Source organism: Festucalex cinctus, chromosome 5, assembly GCF_051991245.1.
Source record: "Festucalex cinctus isolate MCC-2025b chromosome 5, RoL_Fcin_1.0, whole genome shotgun sequence".
NCBI classification, from domain to species: Eukaryota; Metazoa; Chordata; class Actinopteri; order Syngnathiformes; family Syngnathidae; genus Festucalex; species Festucalex cinctus.
This window is the reverse complement of record NC_135415.1, coordinates 14,470,883-14,487,295: the sequence shown is the minus strand read 5'-3', so window position 1 is coordinate 14,487,295 and position 16,413 is coordinate 14,470,883. Positions and strand designations below refer to the sequence as shown.

Here is a 16,413-nt window from a genome sequence, read left to right as displayed (position 1 = left end):
GGTACAGTCTTCGTCGCTGGATTATTCAAGACTGTCGGGTGGACCGCGTCTCGATGTGAATAAATGGAGAAAATCTTTAAAAAAAATAAATAAATCAGCACATTCTAGGGCTCATCTCATTTCTGCTGAGAAACGAGTGAGGAAAAGGCTTTTAGTGGAAAAATAATTTAGCAAAGCTGCGGAGAAAAGCGGCTTGCAAAGCAAAGCGGGCACATATTACTATCCTAGAAAAGGGCGTGCTCTTTATTTACCGTAATTTTTCAGACAAAATGCGGCCCGTTCCGTTGAACGTACCGCCATGAGTTATCAAAAGATGCGGCTCGATCTGACTCGGCGGGGAATTATTTTTTTTCGGAATTCCGAGTTACCATGGCGACACAAATAAAACCCCCGTCAAAAAGTCCCATAGGAATGAATGGAGAAGGGGGGGAAAGATCCACAAATTAAGCACTTAGGGATTGACCTGATTTCAACAGGAAGTGACATGATTTCAATAGGAAGTGACCCGGAAGTGACCTTATTTCAACAGGAAGTGACATGATTTCAATAGGAAGTGACCCGGAAGTGACCTTATTTCAACAGGAAGTGACATGATTTCAATAGGAAGTGACACGGAAGTGACCTTATTTCAACAGGAAGTGACCTGATTTCAACAGGAAGTGACCCGGAACTGACCTGATTTCAACAGGAAGTGACTTGATTTCAACACAGGAAGTGACCTGATTTCAACAGGAAGTGACCCAGAAATGACCTGATTTTAACAGGAAGTGACCCGGAACTGGCCTGATTTCAACAGGAAGTGCCCTGATTTCAACAGGAAGTGACCCGGAACTGACCTGATTTCAACAAGAAGTGACCTGATTTCAACACAGGAAGTGACCTGATTTCAACAGGAAGTGACCCAGAAATGACCTGATTTTAACCGGAAGTGACCCGGAACTGGCTTGATTTCAACAGGAAGTACCCTGATTTCAACAGGAAGTGACCTGATTTCAACAGGATTTGGCAAATTGTTCAGTGCATGCGGCTTTCCACCTTGCAAGAGTCAGCAGTCACATCCAAAATTTCCGCAGAAATTTTTCTAGTTTACGGATATACAACTAAGAAATGTGCTAGGGGCGATGGTGACTTACCACACGGCTCGTGTTGAAGCTTACGCTAACATGAGGCAAATGAACCTACGAGTTCCTACCAAGTGTAGTGTAAACATAAACATTACAATGTTGATTTTGAATTCAATTAACTGTTTAACCCGAGTTACTGTTGGCCCATTAGCACACCAAAGAAACATCAAACTAGTTGACTCAACAAAACCTCCGTTCAACCTCAGCAGAAGGCAGGAGTCAGTCGTGAGTGTGTGTGCGTTGGGGTGCGTGCGCGTTTGTGTGGAGGCTTAAAGTTCCTCCCACACACACACTCACTAATCCAATCACAAATCTAACAGCTGCCGTGATAGATTTGTGATTGACAGTGAGCGGGAGTAGATAGATAAGAGAGTATGAGAGGCAGCCTCGCCAGCGGCGAAAGGCATCGTGTCTTCTTCCAACTTTTCTTTCCTCCATGGCATCCACATAGTGTAATCACAGTCGAGAACGAGGCACTTCAAAGCCGCCCCGCCAGCGAAATCCCGGTACGCGGGCTGGCTCGCAACACTTTCGTTCCCGTCCCTTTTCTTAACGTGGTCACATTCCGTCTCTACGCTGATCCATTGGAGCTCGTGATCTGACCAACAAAACACTTGAACCTCAAATGATCTTTTCCACATTGAAATAAATGGAAATTCAATGAATGCATTCCAGCCTCTCTTCTCTTGTGATGTGTGTTTTTTAAGGGAAAATATCAGATGCTGTAGTGCCCGGGGTAACAACATCGCCACTTAGATGCTAATTGTTAGCCGGTGTGCCGATGGAGTTTCCCTTTGTATGTTAGCATTCAGGTAGCAGAGTGTTTGCGTTTCATTCACAATTTTTTTTCGTTTTATCGTTTAGTTTGACAGTAACCTTCAGAAATGGCATACATAAAAAAAAAAATAAAAAAAAAGTATAAATACGTCTTTGGGACACTCAATACATTTAAAATAGAACGTATTAATAAATTTTTGGGAGCAAATGAGTTAATGATGGGAAAAGTTTAAAAATTAGCATGGTTTCAAATTTCACAAAAACCTGACATTCAAACAGGGCTGTGTAGACTTTTTTTTTTATTTTTTATTTTTATAATAATAATAATAATAATAATAATAATAATAATAATAATAATACTGTATCCATTTTATTATCAAGGTTCGGGGACAGAGATAGGATTCAAATAGTTTTTATGACGGCAGTTTGGGTATTGTTATGGTAGTATTCTCACCTTTTTTAAATTTTATTTCTGTATTTATTTACTCATTTGATTGTTTCTATAATTATTTTAATTGTAGTAGCAAAAGAATAAGAAAACAAACATTCTATTCATCTTATTATAAGTGTGGTTAGCTTTTTACATTTTTATTACACAAAGGTAAGGTAAGGTTTTCTGCTGGCAGCAGTTCTACCCGTGAGCACCTTTATTCTGTTGCATAGTTGTCATTCAATGCAAACAGAGCATTTTTACCTCCGCCAGGTACAATAGGACAGCCACCTTGTTACTTTTGACAGTTTTTTTGTGAAATAGTAGGATTACACCAAAAATGTCATAAATAATAAACTATATATGTGAGTGAGTGCAGATCTGGATGAAGTAGTTGAATGTCTGGAAGGTTCTTTCGCCCTATACAGCTACACTCGAGTTGCCCTCGTAAAGGAAGCCGGTTCGATACTATGAATCTGCAGATATATAGGTGGACCTTGCATTTATTTTCTCGGAAAGGTTAAGCTGCATGGCAGCTTGATGGCAAGCTCGTGCTAATTTGTCATTTGAATGAGTTCTTAATGGAAATAAATTGTACCGCAGGAAACAATTGTGTGTAAATGCCATCTGTGCATGTCCTATAAATAACAAAGGTTTAAAAAAAAAAAAAAAAGTGCTCCTGATTATATGTATAAATAATAAGACTCGTACAAAAAAAACACACAGATGCAGTAGATTACAATGCAGCCTCTATATTGCACATACATGCAAATACATTATAATGTATAAGCAAATACCACTGTGATGGGGTTAAGAGGTGACATGAAATGTGAAGGAGATCATTTGGAGGCGGAGAGGTGATGATGACAATGATGATGATGATGATGGAATCGGGGTGGGGGGTGGGCGTTCGATGAGAGGAGGTCGGATGGAGACGACAAAAGCGGCGGATGAGTGGGGAACGGGAGATGCAACTGAGTAAATGAACAAAAACGAGTAAATAAACTTCGACGTACTGCATTTGCACTGCATCATTTTCGATCTTTTAAAATCTGCTGTATTTACCTCTGCATTTCACGGTTCGAGTTGATTCAATTAGGGCTACTCAATTATTAAGAAAATATTAATTACAATTCATTTGGTAATAATTGAAATCACTATTAGGACTCATCATTTGTATAACTATGCAAGTTCTTTGTGGACTAAAAAAGCTCATTCAATCCTAAAAACCTATAAAACCGCTTTTTTAATACTTTGTCCTTCCCTCCCAAAACCGTGTTCACACATTTATTTTTTTCTAAATGTAAGAGCATACAGAAAGGTTTCATGCAGCTTCTGACATGAAGAGGTGGCTTAAAGCAATGCTAGTTATTAAAAAAAACAAAAAACAAAAAAAACAGCCAGCAGGTGGCAACAGAGTATAACATATCAGCCAGGGACATGTTGCAACAAGCTCTTTTGTCAGTGTTTTCACTAGGAATGTGAATATTGATGAAACTTATTATATTCTAATGCAAATTGTTGAAAAACATCAACAGATACAAACATACTTTTTCCCCTGATGGACGAAGAGACTAATCTTTTTTTTGTTTTGTTTTTTGGTAGGTTCCATGTTTTTATAGTATTAGAACAGAATATTCTGTGGACCTTGCAAAATCAGTCAAAATCCAGTAAAACCGAGAGGGATGAAGGGGGTTGCTTGCAGTGAAAATGGCTGGGAGTGAATTAAATAAATTAGTCATTTAAAAAATAAAAAAGGTGCCAAATATAAATTAACAACTCAAAATTAGCATTCATAATATTTGATTTTGGTTTACGATTATGCCGATGTAATTCTGGAGTGTAATAACTGAAATTGAATTCTGATTAATTGCATAGCCACTACATTCAGTGCATGACACGGTTCGATATTTGCTTCAATACAAAAAGATTCTTTGATTTTAATTGCAAAATTTATGTACGATTCTTTTTATTCATTCTGTTTTTTTAAATTACCAGAACGTTGCTAGCAGTTGATTCTGAAGCAGTAAAAATTGTGTGTCCATCCTGAATTTTAGACAGGAGAAGAAATGCACCAAAATGGCCGACTCCCTTCAGATATTTTTTGGTTAACTCAAGATGGACACGCCTATTAAGTGTCATGCTGTGGGGGTTGATCAGTCACTCGCCTTTCCCCCGATGCTGATCATTGATTGTGGAAGTGTCAAGTGGGTGAAATCAAAGAGTCATTTCCCTCCCACAGAACCCGTCATCAACGACACAACACCGATCAGTTGGCGGGAGTGCATAGACTGTGCGTGTGCGCGTGTGTGCAATCATTATCTCGGGACCCTCAAGGAAGGGTGGGTGGGTGAGGGGGGTCCGTTAAGGCTTCCATCTGCGTCAGCAGACTTGTTGCTGAGGAACAAGCGTCCAAATTCTGGGGCCAAAGCATTCCGCTATCTACATGAGAATACCTCATTAAAAGGAACAACACACTGACGCTCATCGTCCGCCTCCAGTCAAGCTTTTTTTTTTTCTTTCTTTTTTCCCCTGACGAGTTGGCGCATGAAATGCAATTACAGGCTTCCCAGAGACACAAAAGACAACAATTACATTACGGACAAGAGAGTGAGAGCGAGCGCATGTAAGTACTATGGTGAAAACTCACCAGAACTCGCTCGAGGAATCATTGGAAAGTTGAAGACAATCAGCACTCGACACCAATTTCATCAATGGTTATGAAGTTGGGTGGACGGGTGTCTCATAACATGGAAAAGCCTCAAGGACCCAAATTTGAGGAGGAAGTCATTTTGGATTGAATTAGAATTTGATGTACTTTGCTGAACTCCTATTAGGAATTGGCCCAATTGATTCCACCACTGAAAGTAAATAAAAATTAGCCCCCAGCATCGGTTTCATTGATCAACCTGAAATTGGGTTGAAAATAGGACCCACGAGCATGTCTCAAAGACCCATGGCCGGAATTGAACAAAAGCATTCCGTCGCTTTTGCTTTTTTGGTGGACTCCGACTAGCAACGTCGGCTAAATAATTCCCCCAAGAACATAAATAAACCATTTTCACCCATACAGAATACAGAATTTGGTGGACAATAACTGTATAAATAACTGTGTATTATAACAGGACCCACGAAAAAGTTTCGAGGAGCCATGCCCAAAATTGAATCTTAACTTTAACTCTAACGAGAGGAATTTCCCCAGGAAAGTAAGACAAAAAAAAAAAAGCCTCTGTCTGACACCACTTTCACCATCAGACAGGACATTTTTTTTTTTTTTTACACATTTCTATCATTGCACAAAAAGTCTCAAAGACCCATGCCCGACTTGAACAGGAAATCTGTCATCTTTGGTGTACTCTGGTGAACTCCGACAAGCAAATTTGTCCAAATGACTCCCACATGGTCGCATGAAAATGAAAATGAAAACAACATCAACAATAATACTACTACTACTACTACTACTACTACTACTACTAATAATAATAATAATAATAATGATAATAAAAAAAAAAGTCTCAAGTACTCATGCCCAAAACTGAACAGGAAGTTGGCCATCTTAGTTGAAATCAACCATTTATCCTTTTTTTTTTCATATTATTATTATTATTATTATTATTATTATTATTATTATTATTAAATTCAATTTAATAAAACACATCAAAAACATCTTTTATTTTTAAATGTGAGTAATTTTAGTAAAAGTGTACAAATTTGCTTTCAATGTTTAATTTAAATTCACTGCGTTTGTTAAGTACAAATATAGTTAAATTACATAAATTATGAGTCGATTCAATTACATCTGTAAAATATTTTCTTTTTCTTTCTATTTTTTAAAATATATTTTTAAGTAATGAATTACATAAAAATGATTTTTTTTAAATAAAACCACTTAACCAATTAATTAAATTCAATAAAAGTAGACAATTAATGTTAGGATTTTGTCATTTTAATTCAATTAAAAAAAAATATAGATGTTCTTCAAAGATAAATTTACAATAAAATAAGATAATTAATGGTATGATTAAGTAACTATAATTCAAAAAAAATATATAGATTTTCTTCAAACAATAAATTTACAATAAAATAAGACAATTAATGGTATGATTTTGTAGTTTTAATTCAATTAAAAAATATAGATTTTCTTCTAAATAAATGTACAATAAAATAAGACAATTAATTGTATGATTTTGTCATTTTAATTTAATTTAAATAATTCTAGATTTTCTTCCAAATAAATTTACAATAAAATAAAGTTAGCAAATAAAATAAGCATGATTTGTTCAAAAGGTCGAAATCTGTCGAAATGTGTCATCTGTGCACTTTCTTCTAAGCAAAACGTGTCGAGCCTTCCCAGCCCGGCGTTAGGACGCTAACGGCAGCTAATCTCGGCGAGCAGACAGGACGGCGGCAGCTCGGCATGGCCACTTCCTGCTGAGCGCTGCGAAGAAAAACCGTGTGTCTTCGCAGCACGCCTTCACACATAAAACGCCCCCCTCTGGCGTGCGTGTGCGTGCGCGTATCCTGCTATCAAGTCTGCCTCAGCGCATGAAAGCACGCCGAGGCGCACAATCCGTGCCGTGCGTCGTCATCATTCCGCTATCAGCGTATTTCTGGAGTTCTTTAGGGGAATGTTGAAATGTGCACTTACAATATTCATGAGCGTGAGGAGGTAATTCTGCACATGTTCCTTCCCGTGAAATCGGACCACCGAGTCGTCCACTCCCAGAAGAACTTCTATGTTGTAGTCGTTTTCGCCGGCGTCGCGGCGGCGACGACGCTGATGCTGGACCGTCTCATTGATCTGCCTGGCAACTGTATCCAAGGTCTCGGGAACATGCGGCAACTCTGCGTCTGCATGTAAATAAAAAAATAATTATATATACATTCATTAATTGTCTGTGTTGATTTTCAGTCATCCACCATCGAGGTTGTGCTAATCTGCTGCAAAGTGACCAAATATCGTCTCCATTTTCTTATCGTCTCAACTACCAAAGTTGAACTGAGAGTTGAATTGAGAGCTGTTGTTGAAGTCAATCCAATAATTTTCTCTACAATAACACGGTGTATGTGTCCACACTAGCATAAATAAAGCATTCTGATTAATATTGTGTTGGTGGAATATGAGGTAAGCAGCAAAATCCAGCCTTTTTTTTTTTTTTTTTTATATATATTGGCAATTCGGCGGCCATTTTATTTAGCTACTTGCGATTGACTGAAATTGACATCATAGTTACTCAGGGCTCTGGTAACCAATCGCAGCTTAGCTTCAGACAACAGGTGAGCCGTGATTGTTTGTTACTTTAGCCCAAATGCAAAAATGGCCGCCGCCTGAGACACATAAAAAACACTGATCTGAATATATCACTGGATAGCCATACACGCCCGTGCAAGCCATCGAAGTGGCAGGGCGGCCATCTTGCTCCTCCCATCTCGCAAGCAGACTACTGTATAGTACGGTACACGTACAGGATAGTAGGGGTGTGCTAAAAAATCGAATCATAAAAGAATCGAGATTCTCATGTATTAATCGAATCAAATCGATATTAACATCCAAAAATCAATTTTATTTAAATTAGAAATGAAGAAGAAGGGGAAAAGGCAGTTGTAGCCCATATGCTGTTTTTGTGGAAAAGGGCACTTACAATACGAAATTAATAAATGTTTAAACAAAAAAAAGTCACTTTAATGTCTCTATTTGTCATTTTGTCTTGCAAAGCAGACTGGAGTAGATCATGACAATGTTGTGCATATCTGTACATTGAAGCAGAAATCATTTGTCAATCAATTGAAAATCGATTCTGAATCGAATCGTAGACCCAAAAATCGTAATCCAATCGAATCGTGAGACAGTTAAAGATTCCCAGCCCTACAGGATAGACATATATAGCTCATAGGCAGTTAGTAAGGGGGTGGGGGTGGGGTTTTGTGGAGGGGTGGTCACTATTTCTTAACAAGTAACAAGTGGACCGTATGCGCTTCTTTGAACTTTTCTTTTATCGCTCGGTCCTTAGACCCCAATATTAGATTTGGCAGAGGCATCTTTTGTTGAATAACAGTTAGAATTCTTTAATTAAAAAACAAAAACAAAACAAGTTTCCTGTTGTAAACATCATGAAGCATATAATTTATACATGTATTGAAGGCAAGTTGTAAAATGTCTGAAGTCCTCTTTTTTTTATGTTTAACAAATTTAAAACATCATCAATCATGCTGTTTCTACTTAGCGCTGTCTCAAATGTTCTCCAATTTCGATACTGCAAATGTACAGGCTCGTATGCTGAGAAACGTTTCTTGGGAGGAGCAATATGGCGGCCTCGTGGCTTCAAAAGTCCAGTCATGGATTCAAATCAGTGATAAAAACGGCTCGATTTTGCTGCTCAAACGCCATCCATCCATCCATCCATCCATCCATCCATCCATCCATCCATCCATCCATCCATCCATCCATCCTCTGAACCGCTTGCTCCTCACAAGCGTCGCGTGTGGTGCTGGAGCCTATCCAGTAGGCAGGGTACACCCTGAACTGGTTGCCAGCCAATCACAGGGCACTGCTCAAACTCTTATTCCGCAAAAGCGATAATCAGAATGCCGTTTTTTTGGGGGGGGGGAAGACTGCCCCTTTTAACAATTATGAGGAAACGTTTGAATAATGAACAAGAAATAGATTGGCTTCTTTCATATACTTATTTTAAACTAGCAGTCCATCCAATCCAAATAAACTGCTGACTCGAAGAAACCGGTCTCCTCTGTCCAGCTTTTTGTCCGAGAATGTTGGAAGGATTGGAAATCATCGCTATGTTATTTCTGGAAAAAGTCCTTTTCAGTTGCTCTGACAAACGAAGGCATCTCCATATCCCCCCAATTTGATCCTCAGGCTCGGTTGTAGCAGTCCTTCTCTTGGCGGATTTGTCAAAATCCCAGTCACAACACCCACAGTTAGCGTAAGCCTTCCTGACGTGTGTCTGCTCCCGCCGTTTTCGGTGATCGGCGGTCGAGAGCTTCTGTGCTGTTGTCCATGACGCTTCTGATAATCACTAGCTATTGTTCTAGCAGGTTGGGAACATGTACTAACATCCAAACCACACGGAAGACTGCACTTTTATCCCTCGCAGTGGGGCCTTGGCTCTTTTGGGGCCTTATTATTTTCGCTTCATGTCGCGCTTGCCCTGAATAAATATGTGTGTAGTCAAATTAATCAGCGCCGGACGGCCCTCAGCTTATTCATCCGCCAGAGTGAATGACTGCAACCAGCCATCCATTTCCTGACAAAGTAATAGCTGTGGGAAAAAGCAACTTTTTTTCTATAGTCTTGATAGCGGCAACAGCAAAGACGAAAAAAGGTGATGACGATTCCATAGATCGGGTAATTGAATGAATTGTCATGATTTACTGTCATGGCTGCACAGTAAAATACAAGTACAAGACAGTAAACTGTCGCACCACTGATGAAAAACGCTGAACCCGAAGAGCAGACGTTCGCAAAGAAGCCGTCGAAAGTCTGTGCAGGGCGCTGCACTGCAATTTAGCGTCAACAAAAGCTCAATTCAGCGCATATGCTTCACACAGCGATAACTCTTTACTCGTTCCGACTACAAGTTGTTGGACATCATCATTTCCCACTTGAAGCCTTTGAACAACCTACACACGCAACGGGGAAAAGCTTTATTGCTCTTTGAAGCATCCGCTGAATCGAGCCTTTGTTGGTGGCTTTGCGCACCTACTCTATACACTCCTTTTTTTCCTTTTATTTATCTGTGATAAAAAGGGAAAAAAAATTGACGAAGTTAGATAGTGGAACTATGTTTGTGGCGCCGTATAAGTTTCTAGCATTCTACACAAGATGTTACTGAGCTCATTCTAGCTAACAGGAAGCTCCACGTGTTTAATCATGTACTATTGTTGAAACATCATCTGTAAGTAACTTTTAAGACACTATTACATGTAGATATAATGTGTGAACTGAAAGGTCGTTAAGTGTATCTTTACCCTAAGTCAGGGGTGCCCAAATTCGGTCCTCGAGAGCCCCTATCCAGCCTGTTTTCCATGTTTCTCTCCACTAACACACCTGATTTGTGATCAGGATCATTATCAGGCTTTTGCCAAGCTTTCTGATTAGCTGTTATTAGATTCAGCTGTGCTGAATTAGGGAGACATGGAAAACAGGCTGGGCTCTCGAGGACCGGACTTGGGCACCACTGCCCTAAGTCATAATCAATAACGCACTCATGTTAATCGCGATTGCTAGTCATTTAGCATAGGCTAATTCTGTTGGTGTTCAATAATGCTCATGCAACAGAAGATAATAAATAAATAGTACATCCTCTCAATTCAACTCATGTAGATGTGGTGTATGTGTGAATTAAGTGGTGGTTAGTGTTTGTTTGTCTTAAGTGGTATTCAATAGCGTGCTATGCTAATCGTGACTGCTAGCTGTTTAGTATAGGCCAATTGTGTTTAATAAAGCTCATTCGCAGAAGATAATCAATAAATAGTAGTTACATCCACTCGATCAAACACATTCAGATGTAATGGTGGATGTGAGAAATAAATGGTGGTTAGTGTTTGTTTACCTTAATTATCATCGCTAGTGCGCTAATGCTAAACATGATTGTTAACCGTTTAGCATAGGCTAATTCTGTTGGTGTTCAATAATGCTGATGCACAGAAGATAAATAAATAGTACATCCTCACAATTCAACTCGTGTAGATGTGGTGGTTCGTGTTTGTTTGCCTTAAGTGGTAATCGATAGCGCGCTAATGCTGATCACAACTGCTAGCCGTTTAGGATAATTGTGTATATATATATATATATATATATATATATATATATATATATATATATATATATATATATATATATATATATATATATATATATATATATATATATATATATATATATATATATGGGGACAGGCGGTGTGCCGGCCATATGCTTCTCAAACTGCTGCCGAACTGCAGTTGGGGAAAGAAAAACTTCTTGCCAGGTGGCAATTTTGTAACGCTGTTCCAAATAATTGGTGAGTCACAGGCGAGGAAAGTATATGCTTACAAAAGTACAGAGCCAAAGCTGTCTTACATTTGTCGGAAAGATACCTTCAATGAAATAAGAGAAAAAAGGAAGTTGAGAGTGACTTTGGGGACACTCTCTACATCCCAAACCGTGATCCAAAAACCACTTCTGTCTGTGGAGAGATCTGAAAACGGCATTGTCACATCTGTGAAGACTTATGTAAATACTGACACGTACATGTGTAACTACTACGGCTACAATCTGTATTTTCTTCGTGCCCTCATGACATTCTATATTTATCATCACAGTTTTAAATACACAAATATACGAACGTGTGTGTGTGTGCGTGCGTTCCTCAGACATGAGCGATCTGCAGTATCGTTATTGGCGCCACACGCGGATGATCCCTTGAGGTTACGTAAGAGGGAAAAATCAGATTTGGCTTCAGACTGAGCATCTCTGGCTGCGTCGGATATGAAAATGAAGTGTATTATTGGAGCTGACAGTATTGGGTCTGGCTGGTAGTGCACTGTGAAACCGATCACACTCATCCATGCGATGGAAGTGGTGGCGCGTACTTAGCGGTCCGCTAACACCGCTTAGCATTGCACGCCGTCAGATCTGCCATTCACTGCAATTGCTGTTCGATATGATGTATGACTCATCGTAATTATGATACAAAACACTCCAGTTATGATACAATCCTTCCTCATTTAAATGCTATACAGTACCTACGTTCCCCTTCAATTATGATGTGATACGATTCACTTCAATTATGATAACATGCACTCCGATTACAATGGAATGCAGTACACTGCAAATACAATTGGGATGTAATTCATTCCAATTGTACAATACAAAAAGTTTTTTTTTTTTTTTTTTTAAATCGGAAAATGCGGGGGTCCCTTGTAAATTCCAAATTTGATACTATGCGCTTCAATTTCAACAATGTGCACACCAATTACGATGGAATACAATTCACGTCATTTGCGAAATGGTATGAGTTATGACGCAACACACTCCAATTATGATGCGATACAAGACGTTCACTCTAGTTACGGTACAATTCAAATTGTGATAATATACATTCCATACGATAGAATTATTATACATTACGATTTACTCCAATTACAATGTAATATGATACATTCCAACTACGATGCAATATAATTCATTCCAATAATGATGCACTATGATACAGTGCACTCCAATTACATGACACAATTTCCTCCAATTACAATATAATAAACCTCGATATACTCCGATAATTACGTTATGATGCAATGCACTTCATTTATGATCCAATATGATTCATTCCAATTCTGATATGATACATTACAACTAGTATGATGCAATATAATTCATTCCAATAACGATACATTATGATACAGTGCACTCCAATTACATGACACAATTTCCTCCAATTAGAGTATAATAAAATTGGATATTCTCCGATAATTATGTTATGATACAATGTACTTCATTTACGATCCAATATGATTAATTCTTATTATGATGCACTGTAATACTTCAATTATGATACAATATAATACATTCCAATTATGTTGCATAATGACCCGATTTACTCAAATAACTCTGCAATTCATTTAAACTAAGATGTGAAATAATTGACCCCAATTACAATATGATACACACCAATAACCATGCAATACGATAACGTACGGTCTGATTACTAATTGATACACTGTAATGATGATATTCTTTACTCTGATTACGATACAATTCGTTCCAATTACAATACAACGGGGTAACCTGCAATTGTAGCTCACAGCGGCTCGTCTTTAAGAGACAAAATTTGTTAACGTGTTATGAGATAGGTAAGCGGCATAAATCCATGCAGAGGCCATTTTTCTTTTCCTTTTCATTTTTCCAGAGATGCTCTACTCTGCAGACAGTCCTGTTGATTGAGCGCTCAAGCTAAAATAAACAGCGAAGATATGGCCGCCACGTCGTCCCGCGGGCCGGCTCCTACAGGCTTGGGTTTGTGGGCCGCATTCCTGCCCTCCATCGCTCCCGCCGTAACACTGGCATTCTTGTGCACCCCCCCCCCCCCCCCCCCTTCCCCAAAACTGCCCACCACCCTCAAGAGTAAACAGGCTACTTCAAAGGCACAGGACTTCCCCCTCAGTAGCACAGCTTTAAGACCACTAGTGTGCTCCGGGTCCACGGCCCGAGTCCCCGGAGACCCCCGCCGTGCGGCAGGCGAGGAGTGTAAGGGTGGTTGGATTTGTGGGGCGGGGGTGGGGGCTCACACGTGGCACCACCGGGCGAGGTGGCGGCAAGGCCAGCCAGCGCTGCCGCAGGCTAAAAATGGCAGCGAAGTCGGCGACAGGCGCGAGTGGAGTGGAAATCTACTATCCCGTCGGCGCCAAAACACTCATTTATTCATGACCCTTCCTCCCAGAGATGGTATAGAAATGCGTTAATTTTGTCTTTTTTTGTAATTTTTTTTAGTCTCAGTTTTAGTTCAAATTTAATCACGTTGGTTAGTTTTCATCACAGTCAGTCAATCTCATCCCATTTTATTATTTAGTCCATTTTTAGTCGACTAGAAATCTCACATTTTAGTCTTTTATTTTAGTCCAAGAAAACATCATTTGATTTGTCTAGTTTCAGTCAACAAAAACTGTCAATATTCTAGTCTAGTTTTAGTCAGGACAACTACTTTACTCCTGTATATTTTTGTTGTTGGGATATTATACTGGGGGGGGGCGTTTTCTTCTTACTTGGGGGGGTATGACAGAAAATAATTGAGAAGCACTGGTCTAATCATAAAAAAAAACACATACGGACAAAGTGTATGATCATTTGCTAACTTAGCTTTTTTTTTTTTTCGTCAGTTTCGAATGTTAGCAAAGATGTGAAAATGCTTTGCTTTGACAGCATAAAGGCATCATCATTAGCTAACTCAGCATTATTTTTTGTTAGTTTACATCGTTAGCAACGATTTAGAAACACATTGTTTTGATAAATCATTACATTTACTTTTTTCACAGTATGGGGAAGGCGGAGCTTGCGAGGTCGGTGGGATACAAAGCATCCAGGACCATTACAAGGCTTCGCTAAACACTCAGAACAAGAGCATAAATCCTTTTAAGTGCTAGCTTTATATCTGCGGCATTGGCCTATATACACATGGGTATGAAATGATAATGAAGAGCATTCACAGTCGTGTTTTCTTTCATCTGACAAAGTGGGCCGAAGACAAAATGAAAAAAGAAATAGTTTTTTTCTGAAGTCGGAAAGTGGAAAGTTTGAACAGGACATTTTCTTTAACGACTTTGTTTGACCAAACGCTAACGACAGCCTGATGATCACGATATGTATAAAGCGACTCAAACACAGTAAAAGATACACTCCAATTAATTTTTGTGATGTGTGGTGATATGGTTTGATTAAATACAATTGACTTCCAATTACGAAACAATACACTCCAGTTAACTCATTTGATCCCAAAAACGTATAAATACGTTCTATTTTAAATATGACCAGTGTCCCAAAGACATATTTATACATTTATCATGTTTTTTTTTTTTTATCTCTATGCTAGACCACTGCAGCCTCTGAACTGAAGAGAACGGTTCAAACAATGGTAGTTATTACAAAACGGCTAGCAGGTGGCAGCGCAGTATAAGAGATCAACCAGGGATATGTTGCAACAAGCTGTTTTCTTCACAGTTTTAAAAAGATTTGTTAATGATGATGAAACTTAGCTATACTCTAATGCTAATTGCTGCAAACGGAATTAGAAATATATATATATTTTTTTTTTCCTGATGAAAGAAGAGACTCTATAATCTTTCTTTTAGTTTTATAGCAATAGAACACAATATTCTGTGGACCTTGCAAAATCAGTCAAAATCCAGTGAAATAGCCGGAAGCGAAGGTGAAAATGGCTGGGAGTGAATGAGTTAATACAATTGAAATCCAATTACACAAGCGGTTCAGAAAATTGATGCATGCATGGACGGATGGATGAAGTGACGCTAGTCCATCTATCGAAGAATACTTCATCGGGATATAAAATGACCCTTTTCGGGACATACTGTAAATTTTTGTCATCGCAAATTAGCGTGATTTGTAAATAGCGAACCACGAAAATGTAATGTTCACTGTATTTTCTACCCTAACTTTTTAAGTTTAGGCAATCTTACATCAATTGCTCCCAAAAACGTATAAATCCGTTCTATTTTAAATGTTATGAGTGTCCCAAAGGCGTATTTATACATTTTTGTTTTTGTTTTTATGTTTGTTTGTTTTTTTTAATTCTAAAGAATACAGAAGGTTTTGATGCAGCCTCTCAACTGCAGAGAACTGGTGAAGCAATGGTAGTAATTACAAAAACCGCCAGCAGGTGGCAGCAGAGAATAAGAGCTCAATTACAATTCTAAACAGATTTGTGAATAATGATAAAACCTATAAAGCTATATTCTAATGCTAATTTCTGCAAAACGGAAACACATAGAAATATACTTTTTTTTCCCCTGATGAAAGAAGAGACTCTAATCTTTCTTTTGGTAGGTTCACTGTTTTTAGAGCAAAAGAACACAATATTCTGTGGGCCTTGCAAAATCAGTCAAAATCCAGTAAAACAGCCTGGTGAAAATGGCTGCGAGTGAATGCGTTAAGCACCAAGTTTTAGATTCCGCAACTTCCCTGGAGTCCCGAAAGCAGCATTACCCAGCCCGTATTGCCGCTTCAATGAGTTCACTGATCCCGCAAAGTACACAATAGCAAAAATCAACCCGTACTCTGAATGGCACGCGCAATTACCATCAACCCTTGATGTTGCTTTGCAGCGACACAAAGGCTTGATTAAGTGCTCACAATAACGGTGATCTCGCCTCTTCCAAGAAACATAATTGCACAAGATTTTTCATGACATAAGCCTTTCGTTTTCCCCCTTTGTTGTCGAGCAACAACAACAACAAGGGTCTAATTACACGCTGTGCCACCAAAACAAGAGAAAAGATGCATGACCGAGCATTTTCATGTGCCGCCGACGACTCCACACCGGCTTTATGGCGCCGTTTCAATGAATACGTGCT

The 16,413-nt window shown here is 38.8% G+C and overlaps 1 protein-coding gene across 1 annotated transcript in view; it reads right to left on the bottom strand.

The window, feature by feature from the left end:
* Nucleotides 1–16,413, bottom strand: part of adamts3 (ADAM metallopeptidase with thrombospondin type 1 motif, 3) — a 114,315-nt gene that overhangs the window by 60,130 nt on the left and 37,772 nt on the right. The window contains exon 5 of the mRNA XM_077522762.1: nucleotides 6,980–7,182. Within this exon, the coding sequence (XP_077378888.1) occupies nucleotides 6,980–7,182 (203 nt within the window). The remainder of the gene's footprint in view (nucleotides 1–6,979; nucleotides 7,183–16,413) is intronic.